The sequence below is a fragment of the Eulemur rufifrons genome, chromosome 7, assembly GCF_041146395.1.
Source record: "Eulemur rufifrons isolate Redbay chromosome 7, OSU_ERuf_1, whole genome shotgun sequence".
In the NCBI taxonomy this organism is placed as follows: Eukaryota; Metazoa; Chordata; class Mammalia; order Primates; family Lemuridae; genus Eulemur; species Eulemur rufifrons.
The window spans coordinates 269712284-269730984 of NC_090989.1; the positions used below are offsets into that span (position 1 = coordinate 269712284).

General features: G+C 44.5%; 1 protein-coding gene across 5 annotated transcripts in view; it reads right to left on the reverse strand.

The window, feature by feature from the left end:
- ASTN2 (astrotactin 2) overlaps positions 1-18701 on the reverse strand; it is an 824356-nt gene that overhangs the window by 47428 nt on the left and 758227 nt on the right. For all 5 annotated transcript variants that reach the window (XM_069474596.1, XM_069474595.1, XM_069474594.1 and 2 more), the window contains one exon: positions 5972-6113. In XM_069474596.1, coding sequence (XP_069330697.1) covers positions 5972-6113 — 142 coding nt within the window. The remainder of the gene's footprint in view (positions 1-5971; positions 6114-18701) is intronic.

Consider the following 18701-nt stretch of genomic DNA (forward strand, 5'->3'; position numbering starts at 1 on the left):
GGGATGAAGGCTTACTTAGCGCTCCCACTGGAATGCTGGGAACATGATGGTGTCCACAGGGGCCACATGAGGCCTGACTGCTGAGGTAAAGTATATAATCACAACTGGTGGTAACCGTGGTTCCTCCTCCTCCTCCTTCTGCCGCTTGTTAAGCACCCGCAATGGGCCAGTGCTCTTTACGTGTTTCAGTTCATTGTATCCTCACATCCCTATAAAGTAGGTCCTATTATGATTCCATTTTTACAGATGAAAAAACTGAAACACAGAGAGGTGAAGGAACTTGCCCGAGGCCACACAGTGGATAGGTGCCGGAGACAAGGTGAAAAACCACCTCCACCTGATTTCAAAGGCCTGATTTAAAAGTGTGTGTGTGTGTGTGTGTGGTGATAGAGGGGGACGCAGATTCAAAAATTCTATTGCCCTTCCTGTTGCTGCTCTTTGACAAACACAGAGTGGTACTGATGACCCTTCAGGCATGCACACAACCTTACGAAAATATCAAAGCCTTTTTTCATCTGCTATGCAGTTTAATCTTTGCAACAACCTGGGGAGGTATGATTAATTATCTCCATTTTATGAATGAGGAAGTGAGGTGGGAATTGCCTCCCCTCCCCATTCTGTAGGCTGTGATCCGGGTCTTCTGGCCCCCAGCCTAGTGTTCTTTCCACTGCAAACGGTGCTGCTCACGGTTATAAAGCCCCTTCCACTCGCGCCTCACCAGGGGCTTCTGACAGCTGCACACGTGTGAGCGGACAAGAACATGAACAGCACGTGGGGGGATGGGAGGGGAGGGTGGGTCTTAGAGTCGGCCTGGGTATGAATCTCAGCCCTGCACCTTCTTGTCATGTGACTTTTGGCAAAATGGTTACACCCTCTGGCCCCAGTTTTCCCACTTATGAAATGGGAGATGATAAAAATACCACTACCATATTCATAGGGTTATGGACTAAATGTGCATGTACCTTAGGACGGCTCTTGGCACATAGTGAACACTCAATATAATGTTATTACGACTACGTCTATTAACCTCAAAGTACTGGTGGCACTGAGAATCAGAACTTTAATTCGGAGTCTCCATCCCTACCTCAGTGTGCAAGTCTCAGAACCCACTGGATGTAACCTTTCCATGTCGCAGATGAGGACATCAAGGCCAGAGGAGGAGGAAGAACTGGCCAAAGGCATTACTGAAAGCAATGTGAAAATTGCCGTCCGACTCCCAACCTTAGGCTCTTTTTTCACAGTGCCCTCCCTCCCTCCCTTCTCCAGGGCTTTGGTTTTTCTCCTGCTCTTCCAACCCCACTCACCCCTGCTAAGAAAGAGCTTTTCCCCTACGCCTCTGTTCCCACATGGATGTTGGCACTTGGCTGGGGTACCCAGGCTCCCTTGGCATTCCTTTCACACAGCTGAAGCCAGGGAGGCGAGGGTGGGTCCGGGGCAAGCCTCTGAATGTGTGGGAATGAGCCCCCCACCCCAGGAATCAGGCCTGGCTGCTGCTGGCATGTCTGCTGAGGACCCTTTGGCAGCCATCCATGATTCGAGAAAAGCAAGGCAGCCAAGACAAGACAGAGGCTAATTACCTTGAGCAGTAGGAAATTGGAGAACAGCTACGAGAAGGGTGTCTAGGCCTCTGTCCAGGCAAGGGCAGGGACCACAGACACCCAGCCTAGCCTGAGCCACTGGCCCTGAGTGGAGACTCCTGCTCAGGGTCACCCTGGGCCTCCAACAACCCAAGGGAGCAGGGGCTGGACACACTGTCAGACCTTCTTAAGACCCTCTCCCTCTGCTGCTCTTGTTTGTTTTCATTCAAAAGCAAAACCAAAGAAACAAACAAGAAAATTCAATTTAGACAGGGCACGGGTGCTGATGTTTCTGTTTTGTTACACCGGGGTGAGCTTAGGACAGACAATCAGCCTTGACTTTCATTCGTCCAGTTGCTCTTACCCCACAGCCCTGTGTAAAGTTACACGGACGGAGGGGCAATTTGCCCTCCTAAGTGGAGTGGAGAGAGGAAATTGGAGATGGAGGGGGCCAGGCTGAGAAAGAGAGAGACACACACACACCAAAATAGGACAGAGAGATGAGATATATTAACAGAAATAGAAATTAAGAGAGTAACAATTAGAAAGGAAAAGAAGAAATGACAGGGAGAATGACAGACAGACAGAGACAGGAAGCCACGCAGAAAATACCTACACAGGGAAGGAGGAAAAGAGAGAGACAGGCAGAGAAGCAGAGAGGTGCAGCAGAGCAAAGCACAAGTGAGAGAGGGGAAAACATTAGAAGGGCAGGAGCCCAGGAAGAGAAGGAGAGAAAGAATGAGAATGAATCCCACAGCTCTGCTCATGCTGGATTAAAGTTGCTGAAATTGCAGAACAGGGAGAGAATATAAATGTTTAGCTCAAGGGTCCAGAGGCAAAAGTCGTGGTAGCAGGATGTGAACCCAGACTGCTTGGTAGAGAGACGGATCCTCCCCCCGCATCCTTCTAGAAGCATGGATAGCGGGTTTGGTGTCCAACCATGCTTAATTACAACTCAGCTCTTTCCAAGCCTGTTCTCCTCTGTATCCATCCTCTTCATTCTATTTCTCCCCAAAGAATTCTGGATGGTCATTCCTTCGATGGATAGTGGGATCCCAGTCTGCCTCATAGGACCAGCTCCTCTGGGGTTGTCCTTGGAAGAAAGAGACAACAATAGCCAGGGACTGAGCGACTCCAGGAGAATGGAGCAGGAAGAAGAATGTGGCAAACACTTCCTGCAGGCCTCCTATGTGCCAGGCCTTCTGGTAAACCTGGTTTGTGGAGTTTCTAAACTCAACCCTCTTCCTTAGAATCTTATGTGATAGGGACAATTACCAGCCTCCTTTTCCAGAGGCAGAAACTGTCTCATAGAGCAGTGAGAAATGATTTGCCCTGGAGCAGGTGGTAAGTACGGGGCAGAATCGGGATTCACGCTCAGCCCAGCCTAGCCCCAATGCCTGTGCTCTTTCCACTGCCACACGTGGGCTTTTTGGCTCAAAAGGAAGAAAACACATTTTGACAATAAACGAGCCGCAGAAAATGACGAACCCCAAGAACTGACACTGGAACTATCTTAAAACTCCAGACTGAGTTGGTCAGACTCCACGGGAGGAAAGCTGCCAGTGGGATAAAATATTGTTCCAAACAACACCCTGGTTCCTTGTCAGAGCAGCCGGGTCCCAGGGCCATTAATAAAATCCATTTATAAATAAATAAATAAAATAAAAAAGTGTTCAGAATCAGGGATGACAAGCACATTTCCAAGACAGAAGAAGAAAGAATGTTCCCTACTTCAAAATGTAGCAAGGAGGGGGGTGTCAGGCAGTAAGGAAAAGAAGGGGTGAGGGAAAGTGTTCATCTCTATTAAAGGACAGCAGTTGATTTGTCAGCTCTCAGTGTTAATTGCTTTTGGGTTTCCATAAAACATTTCATTGCTCTCTGCATAATGGTGTTGTAGGATTCCAGCCCAGCCAACAGCAAGTCCCTACAATGTCACCCAGAGACAGGGTTACGCCTTCTGTTTAGTGGGTAGGAACCACCAGACAGGGCTCTATTCCTCTCTGATAGATGCTCTTTACCCCATCAGTTGGAGGATGGTTGGGGAGATAGTTGAAATTAATAATTATCACAAGGGCAACAACAGCAACAGTGCTAACAGCTAATAGTTCTTATGCTTTTGTACATTAACTCATCAAGTCCTCCTGGGGTCCCCATGAGCCAGACACTGTAGTATTCATATTTTCACAGAGGGTTGAGCGGCTCACTCGATGTCACATGGATGATAAAGTGCAGGGCGGGGATTTGAACCCAGGGTTATCTGCCTCCAGTCTATACCCTTAACGAGGGACAGAGAAACCAGAAGCCAGCCTTCAGGAAATCTTTTGAAAATGCCACTTTCTTCACATAACCATAATTTTCAGAGTTGGAAGTGACCTTATAGCTCTTTTTCTGGTCACACCCTTGTATTTCATAGATGAAGTGACCCTGGAGCCCAGGGTACTGGTGTCAGTCTTCGCTGATTAAGAGGCTATTCACGTTCTCCAAGTCTGCGTCCCAAACCCATGATGCACTGCCAGGACCACGGTCATTCTTTAAGGCTTGAGGCATATCCTACCACCTCTGTGAAGATGTCCCACTGGAAGAGCTCTGATAGCCTATTTTACTTTGCAGATTCTATTCCTAGAGCATGCACTGCCCCCAAGTGACCTAAGATAAAGCTTGGGTCCCAACATCTCAAAGACAGTCAATGACAGAGCCAGAGTCAGAAGGCCCAATTCTCAGCTTACAGTGATATTCCTGAGTTCATGCACCAATGTATCGCGTGTTCCAAGAAGCCTGACTGTGTCAAGTATTCAAAGGGTACGATGGTCTTTGAAAAAGTCATGGTCTTCAGATAGGTAGAGGAAGGAAGAGATGGGTTTTAGAGATGCGGAAGGTTCACAGATTGTGGAGGGACTAATATTTATTGAGCACATACTTAGAGATACTGCACTAGGGTGTTTCTTGCTCAAGTCTCACACAACTCTGCAAGCTAGGTTTTATTATTTCTGTTTCACAAAGGCTGAAATAGAGGCTTATAAAGGTAAACCACTTATCTAAAGTCACATAACTAAAAATGTCAAAACCAGATTTGAATCCATAGTCTGTGGCCTTTGATACCACCATTAGGTTATGAGTTATCTGAGAATAGGACCTCTATCTTCATCACATTCATAACTGTGGTCCTTAGCACAGTACCAAGATACAGGTACTCCTCAGACAATGTCTGCTGAATAAGTAAATGAGTTATGAATGAGTGAATAAATATGTGAAAGAATGAAATAATTGATGAATAAATAAGTGAATGAAAGGAAGGAGTTTAAGGATGGATGGATGGATGGATGGAGGCTTATGTATGGAGAGAGGGAAAGGGAGAGGGAGCAGTGAATGGAGGATAGATGAATGGGTAGATGGACACATAAATGGATGAGTGAATGAATCACTGAGTGAATAAATAAAAGAATAAATAGATTAGTTAGATAACTAGTGAATAAAGCTCAACTTCTTAACAACTTCAGCTTTCTAGGTTGATAAGGGAGGTATTCTATTGTTTCATAATTAGGGTACATGGGGAGAACTGGTCTCCAGAACTCTGCGTTATAGCTTATGGTGGCTGTATCCAGATGTAGCAACACTCATGGAGGTGGGGGAAAAAAAAAAAAAAACTAAAACAAAAAATGAACTCCTTTTCTTTTCCAAGACTGACTTCCTCTTGCATCTCCAGAATTTTGAATGTAGTGACTCCCATGTACTCTACAAAGGAGTGATAATGGCACTATTTCTAAGAGGCTGGCTGAGTCTATTAATAAAAAAATTATATATTATATATATGAGGATATATATTTCAATACATATTAATATATCTCAGCATGTGTGCATATATATACTAGTATATATGTGTATATATCTCAGATATGCTAATGTAATATTTTTAAGAGAAGACTGCACAGAAGAGATAAAAGAACATTAGGCAGGGATTCCTATTCCAGCTCTCCTTGATAACTTTCTCTATGATCTTGAGTAAAATGCTTTCGCTCTCTGGGCTGCAGATTCTCCATCAGTAGAAGGAATGCTTTTGAATTTTTGGCCTTCCCAGACCCTTCAGCACTAACCTTGTGTGATCCAATTTTCCCAGCACTGTTTATTGAATAGGGCTTCTTTTCCCCAGTGTACGTTGTTGTCTGCTTTGTCAAAGATCAGGTTGCTGTAGGTTAATGGTTTTATATGTGGGTTCTCTGTTCTGTTTCATTGGTATGTGTCTCAAATGGACACTTCTAAACCTTAGAATCTCAAGACGCACATACAGGCTGGCCAATAAAACATTTGGCTGGCCTGGACAGAATACCTCATGCCTTTCCTGTTGGCTTAAAATCATTCTGTCTACTTCACGCTCCCGCACACCCAACACGTCTTACTTGTAGAGACCATCGGGCTCCAGACACTTGAAGATGACTGAGTAGATACTGACTTCAGGGACCTCTCCATGGCTTCGACCAGCTGCTACGCAAGATGTGCCCAGGCCAGAGAGTAAGTCATCGGCAAAACTCAGGAATTCTCCTGGAAGGAGACAAAGAAAGATGAGCTTCCCACATCAGGCCTTGGTGAGCAGACATTCTTGTTATCAACCAAACCTAAGAAATGTCTGGATACCATTATCAGGAGGACTGCTGGACAAAAAAAAAAAAAAAGCGTAAGATATAAAAATGACACAGATTAATATATAGCCCTGATGACTCATTGTTCAAATTTATGTGTGAATTTTTTCACCTGTACAATGGGAATGCTAATACTTACCTTTGTAAGACTGTAGCAAGGCTCCAATGAAGTAAATTATTATGTAATAGAAATGCATGAAAATGCAACAAGAGGACTGTGCTTTCTTTCTGTCCAGAGTAACTATTCTAGCCTTGTCACTACCATTAACTCCTCTTAACTCCTTAAACACGGTCCCTCTTTCCTGGAATTGCATTTTTCTTCTTTGTATAATAAAGGAGTTGCACTAAGGATGCAAAAGAGTTTTCATGTCAAATGGCCTATTATACACCACTGGTACTGGATTCATGGAGTGTAATGATGAGAAGGACAGAGACCTAGTGCAGCTAAGGAATAAAGAGTTCTAGGATTGATTAGTGATGAAGGTCATGGTCAGGATGGAACAGTGGTAGAACAAGCGCCACATATTTGTGGTCCTCCAATTCCATGATTTCTAAAAGTCAACCTAATCGTTGGATTTTAGGAAGCAGCTTAAGTTTACTAGAAAGAGAACTAATTGAGAGGACTAGAAAGTAAGGAAGACTACAAAGAATAACTAAACATCTGGAATCTTGGGATCTAGTCTTAGTGCTGCTAAACTATTACAGCTTTCGGCAGCTCCATTCCCATCTCTGTGCTTTAGTTTTCTCCTCTATAAGATGACGGCGCTAGAATCACTACTGGGATTCCAGAAAAGAATAAAATAAAAACAGAGATGTGTGGAAAGATTAAGTTATAAAGGCAACAAAAATCCCTGTCATAAAAGAAAAAAGTTACAATGACAAACATTGCAGTACTATTTATACTAGCAAAAATTTAGAAACAATTAAATGCTCAACAATATAGAAATGTCTGTATTAATTGTAGTTCAATGACACAATGGGATATTTTATAGTTATTAAAAATAATTTATCCAAAAATATGAAGTTTATGAAAGGATATTCACGACATGTTATGAAGTTAAAAAACAGGTTATGCTATTACAGAATAATCTAATTTTGTGGAAATTTTATATATACATGTATTTAGAAACAGAAGGAAGAAAATAAAGCAAGTGCTTAATAGTGGCTCTGTCTGGAGAGTGAGATAATGAGCACTTTTCCTATTTTATTTTTGCTTATCTCTATTTTTAAATTAAATTCAATAGACATATATTGCTTTTGTAACAAGAAAAAAATCAATAAAAATTACTTAAAAATAGATAAAGTCAATGAGCCAGACTAAATGGCCTCTTAGTTCCCTTCCAATTCTAAAACTGGATGATTTAGGAGCAAAACTGACATGCGAGGTATTTTATAGGGCAGTATGAAATTATATGAGGCCTCCCAACTGTTGTTTCTTGTTCTCTTCGTGCCTGATGCAGAGTCCCTCAGATTCTCTATTCATGCATATTCCCAGTAATAAACAGGAGGAGGATGCCAGTCCAAGTATATCCTCGCTACCTGGGATTAAGGATAAGCCAATGTAATGAAACCATACAGGAACGAAAATGTTGGCTAAGTGTTTGAAAACATTTGGTGTTTCTCTACCACAGAACTGGTTGGCAGACTATACAGATCCCTTCCTGTTGCTCTTTCAAAGAAAAGTTTCAATCCTAAAGAAGCACAGTTTTAAAAAAATGTTTCATTCTTAGCCTCACAAGTGAATCTTGTAACACTTGTCAGACTGAATTGCCTGGATGGCCCTGGATTCAGCTGAACAACAGTTTTATAACATGTTTGTCTGTATAATCCAGTAGAGCAGTTCTGATGGCTACCGTTTTTTGTTCTCCCTTTTTCAAAAAAGGCAATATGCCATTCACAGAATTGACATGGAGATGCCACCGCAAGTGTCTAAAGCAGGCTGGTGTCAACAACAGCAACATGCAGTTTCAGCTGCTATGGCCAAACAGACCTGGGACTGAATACTAGCTCCACCCTTGGTTGAGAGTCCTTAAACCTCTCAATGTCTCAGTTTTCCTCTTTGTTGCAAGGGGTCAATGGCTCTTTTATGGGTTTGAAGTCTAGAAAGTGAAGCCAAGAGTCTAGAAAGAAACAAAGATGCCCAGAACCAGAGGCTTTGCTGGAAAATGAAGAGCTGAATGAAACTTTTATTCGTCACAAAGTGTGGCATCCCACATTTCTTCTGTAGGCCTCTTATGTCAGCTGCTCCCAGTACAATCATAAACCAACAATGTCTTCACCCCCATAACTATCAAAGCAGAGCAATGTGTGGTGTGAAAAGTTAAAAATAAAAAGAGAGGGGGAGAAATGCATGGGGCTAGCCCCTGGATGGAGTGAGGGTCTTGTTTCACTTGGTTTCTCAGTCTGGCTGCTCATATTTGTTTTCTTTGAGCTTGGATCTATGTCTGTCTGCTTTTCAATTTGTTTCCAGATAGCCATTGAAAGGGCTGGCTCTTCGTGGGGGAATTCAGTCTGCTTGTGGCCTGGATTAATTAACTGCCTTGAAGCCAGAAGATGGCTGACATTCATTTTCAAATGGGCATAGCTTTCCAGATTTTCCATGAATGTCAGAATAATTTGGACCACGGATAAAAACCCCATATACATGTCAGGTCAGTAAGATCAGCATGGTTCTAAGTTCTAAGGAATTCTAAGGCTTATAGGTTTGATTCAAGTGAAGGAACTGGATAACTTAGAGTATAATTAGTCACGACAAGGTCATTAAGAGGATATTCAGTGCCCAGTTCTAGTTGGGACTATATAAATACAATGGCCTTCAAATGAAAAACGTTAAAAGGAGGGAAACTGACAGTTAGTACGTACTTTCCCTTTTGTCCATTTAATCCTCAAAGTGACCCAACAAGTTAGATTTTATCAGACCCATAGCAGAGCTGAGGTCAAGATTGCAAAGTTAGGAAGCACAGAGCTGAGATTTGAACCCCTATCTGTCTAACTCCAAAGCCACATCTTTTCTTTTGTACTATGCTGCCTCCTAGAGAAAGTTTTAAAATCATAGTGTTAGAAAGTGAGATTTCTCAATGTTATTCAATCCACACTTGAATTCACTCCACTCCCTTAGTTCTATGGGTTTAGGGAATGAGACAATAAAAGAAATGGTCCCTGACCTTCTACAGCTTGTAATCTGACAACAGAAAGGGTGGCTAAGTACAAGAACAAACCTATAAAGTAAATTGTAAGATTGCTTTTTTTGGCACTCTATCTCAGAAGGTTTAAATGCAACTTAGATGGAGACAGGTGAATGAAGTAACCCCTCAGTGTTCTTCCCCACCTAGTGGAGAGGGGGTACTAAGAAAGTCCTAGGGACTTCTCTATTCACGAATGCAAATCAGTACAATTCGACAAATGTATTGTGACTCCATGATATACCATACTCTGCACCTGGCAGTGGTACAGTTGAATGAGCAATAACACAGTGCAGTGGTTAAGAGCTTGGCCTCTAAGTTTATGCTGCCTGGCCTTAAATTCTGGTACACCTCCACTTACTTGCTTGCCTTGGACACGTTCCTTAATTCTTTACATCTGGTTTCTCATTTGTAAGATGGGCATAATAATAAGAGTATCTAATTTATAGTGTTGTGGATATCATATAAAATACTTGTATACAAGTCAATTAGCAAAATGTCTGGCACATATTAAGATCTCAAAACATATATTAACTATCATTGTTTTTGTTGTTCTTATTCTTGTCATCATGATAACAGAGTAGAGATAAGGGCTCTTAAGGATTATTTTTTTTATCCAAACTTCTTTCACGGGTGACAAAACTGAAGATCAGAGAAGGAAAATGACATGTCCGTGCCCATACACAGAGTGGGAAGTAGATTTGGCACAAAACCCTGGTGTCTTGACTCTTATAGTCTATGAGATAATGTGTATAAGCCAGCCTATGAGAGAAAATTGTTGAGAATTGAAAACCTTTCAAAGCTAACACAGGAGCCCTTCCTCTTCAATTTCTGACCACTTTATTCAATGTGCATGTGACAGTGTGCAGTTACTGGGCATTCACTATGCGCTAGGTGCTGTGCTAGGTGCCTGGTTTCACTTTGCCGTCTTCTTAAACCTGGAATTTCAGAGACAGATACAAAGTCCAGAAGAGACAGGAGTTCAGTAGGTTTCCAGAATGTCACATATTCCAACAGTGGTTTGCAAATTAAAATATATACAACTCCAGGGGTAACAATGAACACTAACAGGGGAGAGCCTGGGGCCAGACTCCCCCACAACACTAACCTCCAACTAAAGCAACTCCAGTTTGATCCATTTTATATATGAATTGTTCATGTTTTTCTTAGTTTTTTTTTTTTTTAAAAAACTGTTCATAAAACCTTAGTTTTAAAGTTTTATTGCTTAAAATGTTTGAATCCTCAGACCGTGCCACATTCCCTGATAGAAATACAGAGGCTCAGGCATGTTGTACCCTAATTTAAGGATTTGCAGCTACTCAGGGGCAGAGTCCAGAAGCAAGCTCAGCTCCTTTGCGCCTCAGCTCCACGCACCTTCCACCAGGCCACTCCGCCTAAGAGGCCTCTGTCTCCTCCTCCCTGGTACACTGCTGTGGCCACGTGTTAGAACCTTCCTAGAACCCAGGCTGCTGCCCCCGCCTCACCCAAGCCTGTCCAAGTCTCTAACATTCTTGTTCTGTTTTTCTTTCCTTGAAAACAGATAGGAAGTTGGGAGTCGCTGTACAGGAATGTGCCTGTTCCCCATTACAGCTCTTCTGGGGCTGTAACCCGAGTGGGCTGGGGCCAGACCCCCACACAGTTCTTTATCCACTCAGACTTGAGCCTTGCTCTCATTACCTTCCGCAGAAGGGTTAATCATGATCCTGCTGCAGCTTCAGAACCAACCCAACAAAGCACGGGGCAACTTTCCTAAAGGCCACACCCGCTACCTCAATTCTCTCTCCCTCTCCTTTCAGCAGTCCCGCAGTCCTCCTTGTTTTCCCTCTCTCTCTCTTTCCCCCTCACCCCCTCTCTTCGGATTGAGTTGAGGTCACAGTCAAAGCCGGCCACAAGAACAAATTGAAAACAGGTTGGGAGAAAAGCAGCAAAGAAATTCCAGAATGGAAGGAGGGGGGTGCAATGAGTTATTTAGCCCAGGTGAGGGGAAAGGTCCCCAGCTCAGGGCTCCACATTCTTTTCAGGAAAACACCGAGGGGATCTGGGGGCTGCTCTGGGCCTGGCCTCTCTGTCCTGCTTCGCTGTAGGGCCCAGGGAGAAGCACGGCCCCTTCTGCATCTCCCCACCTTTCCTTTACTTGGGCAAATGTAGAAAGACAGTCTGAGACCTTGTCAGTGACAAAATGCATCTTATAAATGCCTCACACCTATCAGTTGCAGTTGGTTTGTTTCTTTCAGCACATGATGTTATTTTAACGTACGCAATGACTCTCACCTTTATCGTAATGGTAGTATGAGACGGTGGAAACAGAGTGGGTTTGAGGGGCAGAAGAGACCTAGTTTTGAAGCCAGGCTCAGCACTTATGAACTATATTACCTGCGGATAGACGATTTAACTCTTAGAGACTGCTTCTTCAGCTGAAAAGGAGATGATCATAGCCATTTCAGAGAATCAGATAGAGTACACCTGATACATGGACAGTTTACAAATGTCAGTGTTCCCCTAAACCCTGCTACCTCACCCCCACCGGGTCTTATTACTTTGTCTGATGGCAAAATTTTTAGTTGTTACACTCAGTTGCTTTTAGGTATCTAACTCCTTAAAACCTTCCTGTTTTTTGCAATTAGAAGGAAGGAAGGAAGGAAGGAAGGAAGATAGAAAGCAAGCAATAAAGGAAGCAAGGAAAGAAGGGATGGAGGTGTTTTTTTAGCTCTTATAATATGCCATCAACAATGCTAGACATTTTTACTTATGTTACCTTGTTTAAACATTCAAAACAACCTGTCTTATATATATATATATATATATATATATATTTCAGCATATTGTGGGGGTACAAAAGTTTAAGTTACCTATATTGCCCTTGCCCCCTACCCCCCCGAGTTAGAGCTTCAAACATGTCCATCCCCTAGACAGTGCGCATCGCACTCATTATGTATCAATTCAATACAGCTTAATGAATTAAGTTAATTGTGATTTTACAAATGCGGAAACAGGTTCAAGGAAGGTTAAATAACTTACCTACAGAGATCTACCCAGGAATGGTAGAGTAAGGGCTGGAACCAGGACATTTGGGAGCCAAAGTCTGCTTTTCCTACCATACATTTGCCTCCAGAGTGCGAAGTGCTTAAGGCGGGAATTGTGTTTTGGTCACCTCTGTGTTACAGGTGTCCAACATAAGGCTGGCTATACAGCTATTTACTGAATTCTGCGAAACTGAACTTGAGTGGTTGAAGTTCAATCACTGGGTCCACTCCCATTTCCTCACCACCAGCACCTGACATTAGAATTCTTGCGCTAGCCAGGCCGCATCCTTAATGATCTATCTGCAGTAAATAGGAAGCACGTGGCAATGAAAGAAAAATAAGGGCTCCCAAAAAGGCAACGGTGGTCTAGCAAATATCTAGAGTTCCTATGTGCCAGGCATTGTGCTAAGGGGACTTCTGACTCATCCTCATGCCTGCCCTCTAGTGGACATCTGTTGCTTTAACTTGCTGTGAAGCCATGGCTCTTTCTGCTAATAGCACCCCAGTATTCCACTGGGGAACCCGCTCTTCCCCAATCTCAGTCAGTATGATTTGGGTAGAGCTAAGGCCCCCTCCATCCTTCAGAGGTTGGCATGTGATCAATGGTCAGACATTCCACGTCAGAGGCCAAAAAAAACAAGTGACACAAGTGACTCAGGCCTGATCGATCAGACTAACTCCTGGGACAGAGACCAAGTCCTAATGACATCATTTGAAGCCCTGGACCCAGTGGTGTCTGAAGCTGGATCTATCCTTGGATATTTCAGATACGTGAGCCAATAATTTTTTTCTTTTCTGCCAAGGCTAGTTTCCTTTTGTTTTCTGTTACTTGCCATCGGCAGTCCTACCAGATATAAGTCCTATGAGGTAAGTTTTATGATTGCCATTTTATAAGTGAAAAATAGTGTCTGCAGATCTAAAGCAAGCTGCCCAAGGTCATATTGCATCTAAATAACAAGGCTGGAACTCAAATTCAGAGCTGTCGGACTCCAAAACCGGAGCCTTTCCTATCATCAGTCACTGCCTAGGATGAGGGATACAAAGGCTCTGTCACGCAACAAGAATTTACTGAGTATCTCCAGTGTCCTGCTTCCCCTGGCCCAGTCCTCCCCACTTCCTGGGCTCCCTTCCTCACTCACTCATTCCAGCCACGCTGGCATCCTTCCTTCCCACCTCACATGCCAAACATGCTCCTACCACAGGGCCTTTGCACCTGGGGCTTTCACACCTGGAGAGCTCTTCCCCATATCTTTGCATGTCTCACGCCCTCTCCTTTCCCAGATCCCCGCTTAAATGTCACCTCCTCAGAAAGGCCTTCTCCAGCCACCCAGTCTAAACGAGCATCCACTGTCACCTTCTAACCATATCCCCTTCCTTACTTTACTTCTCTTCACAAAATTTATTGCTCTCTCTCACATGTTGACGAATTGCTGTATTGTCTATATCCCCCACTGTAAGCCCTGCGAGCCCCGTAAGCTTTGTACACTTACAACAGTGCCTGTACACAGCAGGTTCTCCACAAATATTTGCCTACTGAGTGAATGCATCTACCGTGTACTGTAAACTGAGCTGATGGCTGGGAACACAAATGGAAAGAAGCATGTCTTAGTCTGAGTTGCTTTGAAAGCAGAGCCTAAGACAATGGCTTGGGTGCAGATGGTTTATTTGGGAGATGATACCAGGAAGCAGGCATACGGGAAAGGGAAGACAGAGACAGGGAAGAGGAAAAGTCAATATAAGAGTGTGTCATCAAGTTTGATGTTGTGCACGATGGGAGCTCAATTCTGCAGGACCTTTTAAGAAGTGAATAGGATACCTCCCGGAATTGTTTGGCTGCAAGTCAGGGAACTGGAGCACTTAGTCCCTAATCTCTGATCCTCATGGTTGAGTCCCCCACCCAGGGGTGTTGATTTCCCCACACTATTTTTTTTTTTTAGCTGTCCTTGCACATGGGCCTAGGGAGCCCCATCAGTCTTGCACAAGGATGTGGGGCAGAAATTGCAAGTGTGTGTTTGAGGTCACTGGGAGCACAGAGAGCCTGGGTGTGCATAGAACTGCTCACCACAGCTGTGCCCGAGAGAGACATGGACCAAGAGGACATGACATGGCCCCAGAGGTATCTGCTATAAAAATGTTCTCTGCCTTTGAGGAGTTTGTGGAAAGAGCAACTGACATGTCTTCCTCATTGAGGTTCAGAACAACCTTTTTAGCCCCACTGCTCACACAGTTCACAAGCAGTTATCAAACACCCTCTAGATGCCAGGGAAAGGACTACAACTGTGGACACAGCTCTGAATCACACGAGCAAAGCCCCTTCCCTGTGGTGCTCACAGTTTAGCAAGGGAGAATTGAAAGGGCTGCTTTTATGTGCAATCCACCCTGCAACTTATTATTAAAACAGAATTTAATAATATTAACCATAGCATTAATATGTGCTTGGCTAACAGAGCCTTCCATTTTCTACAGTTGGATGAATTAGGGCCATAGAAGCCCTCATCATCCCCACTGTCTCGAGGACAAATGATGCTAATGTTTTTGGCTGCAGTGGGTATTGCTAACATGTGTGAGGGGAGCTGATTTGGGGACCAGACTAGGGAGGAGGAGGAAGGTCATTGGAAAGCCAGGGCCCCTCCCCCCTCCACTCTCTAAGGACCACAGTGTGTGTTCATCCCCTTTGAAGCACTCACCCATGGGTGGTTTTCTTTCCTTTTCTTCCTTTTTAAAATCACATCCCCAAATGTTATACTATCATGAGGGGGGAAGAACCAACTGTACAATGTGCTTCTCATCAGATTCTCAGTTCGTCTCCTACTTCCAGCTTTCTCTGGGCTTCATTCACATCATTCAACATCTCCCTGTCTGTGCAAAAAGGCAATACCCATGAGGTTGCTGACGGCGGGCCCCGTGAGCCCCTCTGTCCACAAATGTGATGAGACAGCACATTATCTGGCAGGGCTGAAGTGATTATTTTCATTTTGTAAGGAAGAAAAGAGAGGCTCAGAGAGTTAAGGCAAGTTGCCCAATCACGCAGCTACTGCATAGTGAAGCTAGGATTTGAACCCAGGTTGATCCAGTTCCAAAGCCTGCGGTTTCTCCACCACAGCACACGCTTCCTAATTGCCCTGTCTCTGTGAGCCTCAGTCTCCTTGTCTCTCAGAGGAGGATGTCAGTCTCTCCTCTGCAAGGGAGTCATGAGGAGTGAAATAAATTAAGTCTATAAAAGTACTTTATAACCTGCAAAGCATGACGCATATGTAAGGGGTTATGGTTAAGGGAAATTCTCACAGTGCCAGGTAAGGTGACAAAAATGTCAGATAGCCACTTCTGGAGTTAGAAGGAGGAAGAGGAGGCCTCCTTTGGGAGGTACTGAGGTGTGTTAATGTTCAGCCCTGAGGACATACCAGGGCACACAAAGTGTGACGGTAAAGAACTCTTCTCCTGCCAGTTCTCTGAAGAGCTGGCGTCTTCTCTTCCATCATCTCAGCTGAAGTTCTGCCTCTTCAGAACCCTTCGCACCACCCCATCCAATGCAGACCCCTACTGCCTGCTCTCGACTGTGCCTCATCCTTGAACTCTTGGTTTTCTTCCAAGCACTAGTGACACCCTGTAGCTGCTGTGTTTGTCAGTTTATTTACATCTTTATTTTCATTTTATTACTAAACTGTTAGCTCCATGAGTTCAGGAGCCTCGTTCACCTAGTTCATGATTTCCCCAGTGTCTAGCGGAGTGTGGGGGGCACAGTAGTTACTCATTAAAGACCCACTGAATGAATGAGGGAAGGGTGAAGCCAGAGAGGTAACTAATGACTCACCTAAAGTTTTATAAACATGTTGAGACAACTCATGCTCATCTTTTAAGTTTTGGCTCATGCCCAGTATCTTTCAAAAAGCTCTTTTTGGCCACCCTTTGCCTCTGTCCAGTGAGGTTTAGGGCCCCTCATCTGGGTTCCCACTGTTCCCTGTGTCTTCTTCCACTGTGGTGCTTAACTCATCGTCCCGTGATTACCTATTTAGTTGTTTTCCTCCCCGTTGGACAGGGAGAATTTAAGGAAGGGACCTGGCCTGTCTAAATGACCATCTGAGCCCTGGAGCCTGGGCTTATGCACAATGAGTGAGTCAATGAACAAGCACGGCTTCCTTTCCCAGTTGGAAGAAATCCCATGGGGTAGGGGTGGGGGGAATACTAGGGTTTCCTTGTGCATGGACCTTTGAGTTGTGTTGGAAAGAGCGATCCAGTGAGGCCACTGCATCTCACGTGAAGGGGCCATGAACAGGGTCCAGGGGCCTGGCCTGTGCCCCCTGCCTCCCTGTGAGACACTGTAAGTCTCAGTTCTCCTCCACCTGCCAAAGCAAATGACTGTGATAGAAAGAGTGTCCATCTAGCTCTCTCCTTTACCCAGTTTGGTTGTTCACCCTAACATTCCAATTCCTCTTTATTTTCCTCTATATTTTCCTATCACTTTGCTTCCCCAGTCTTAGCCCAGACTCTTTGTCTACCTGCCAGGGCCTCACACCCCAGGAAAGCTTCCCCCATTAATGTCATTGCTTCTTGATGTCTGACTAGCCCTGGAGTCCCTGCCCAGCCAAGCCCACCTCCCCCGTCCACACTGGCTGCCCATTAGCCCTTGGACTCTTCTCTCCCTTTACAACCAGGACCGCCTCTCTCTTCCCACAGCCCCCTCCTTTTGTAAGACCCTTTACAGTTTATGGTGCATGCCCCCACCATCTCATCATATTTAAGCTTCAAAGATGCTTGGTGAAGTGGACACGCCATGGTGGAAGTGAAAATTCCCATTTCACAGAAGGGAAACTGAATCTCGGGAAAGAAATGTGTCCACCTGAATAGGTACTGGACCAGATCACAGGTTTCTAACTCCCGATCCAGTACTTTCGTAGTTGCACCATGTGCACTTTTCTCTTCACTCGGGCTGTGAGCTGAGTCACGACTAATGCAGCCTTATAACCCCCCTACCCCCCGCCCCCCCGCAGTGGCTGATGAGGAACCCGCCCTTACCGAGTCCTCCACACATGTCTACTGAGTTAGATGATTAAATTTACTAAGGCACCAATGTTAAATCCCCTTTGGGAAGGGAAAAGTAGCGGAACAGGCAACATTGTGCTCAGCCCTGAGTTTGAGTCCTGACCTTGCTAAATGACTCTAAGTAAATGACTTCATCTTTTTAAGTCTCATTTTCCACATCTGTAAATGGATGTGAAAATACCTATCTCAATGGAACCAATGAAATCTTATGAGAATTTAGATAGTGTATGCAGAGCACTTAGCATGCTGCCTTGCACATGGTAAACAATAAATGGCAACTTTATTGTTATTATTACTGTTATTATGAAAAATGCTAATTCATGAAACATTTCATATGGGGTGGGCAGAAAAGAAAAATTCAACAAAATCAGGGGAAGTGAGTTACCCTCATGTATTTAGCACCACTTACTCCTCCCAAACCTGAACTGCACAAACTATGTGCCCAGAGATTAAAAAATGCTGAATGCCCAAAGCTTCCCTCCCTTTTCTAAATATAAACCTCAAAGTCCACGGTTAGCAGATAGCTGGGATATCTTTGGTTGATAACGGAGCCTGTTTGTCTTTCTTCTTCTCCCCTAAGGTGGGAGAAGAACTCAAGCTTCGAACCCAGATCTGACCAGGACCCTCCAGAGGCACCCGCTGGGGACCACATTAAGGCACCAGGAGGATTGCATGAGATCCTGAGCCATTCCGCTCCCCACACCCACTCCCCTCTACACTCGCACATGCACGTGGACGAAAGCACACATCCCCCTTCCCATCCCATTCCTGGAGGCAGCCAGCATCCAGAAGGCTGGAGAGAAGGCCTGGGCAAAGATGAGTCAGGTTTTCTGGTCGTGCAAGCAACACCATTTCACCAGGCTGAGGTGAATCATTGAGAAGGAGGTGGGACCTGGAAGGTGGCAGAGAGAGGTAGATTTCCGTGTGTGTGTGTGTGTGTGTGTGTGTATGAGAGAGTGAGACAGACAGACAGACAGACAGAGATGGAAAGAGACCAAGACCAAGAGAAACAAAAAGGAAGGAAGGAAAGAAGAAAGGTGAACCACAGAGCCTCCACTGGAGATAGATGCCCTTAAGCACGTGACCAGGGCGGCTTGTCCTCATGCCACCTCTCCCAGGGGCACATGATGTGGGAGGAAGGGGAGGGAGGGTGCACAGGTGATGTCAGCTCCCCTCATCGATCCCTCCCACCCACATACAGATTTTTTTCATTCAATTACAATGACTCTCTTGCTTCTTCATTTA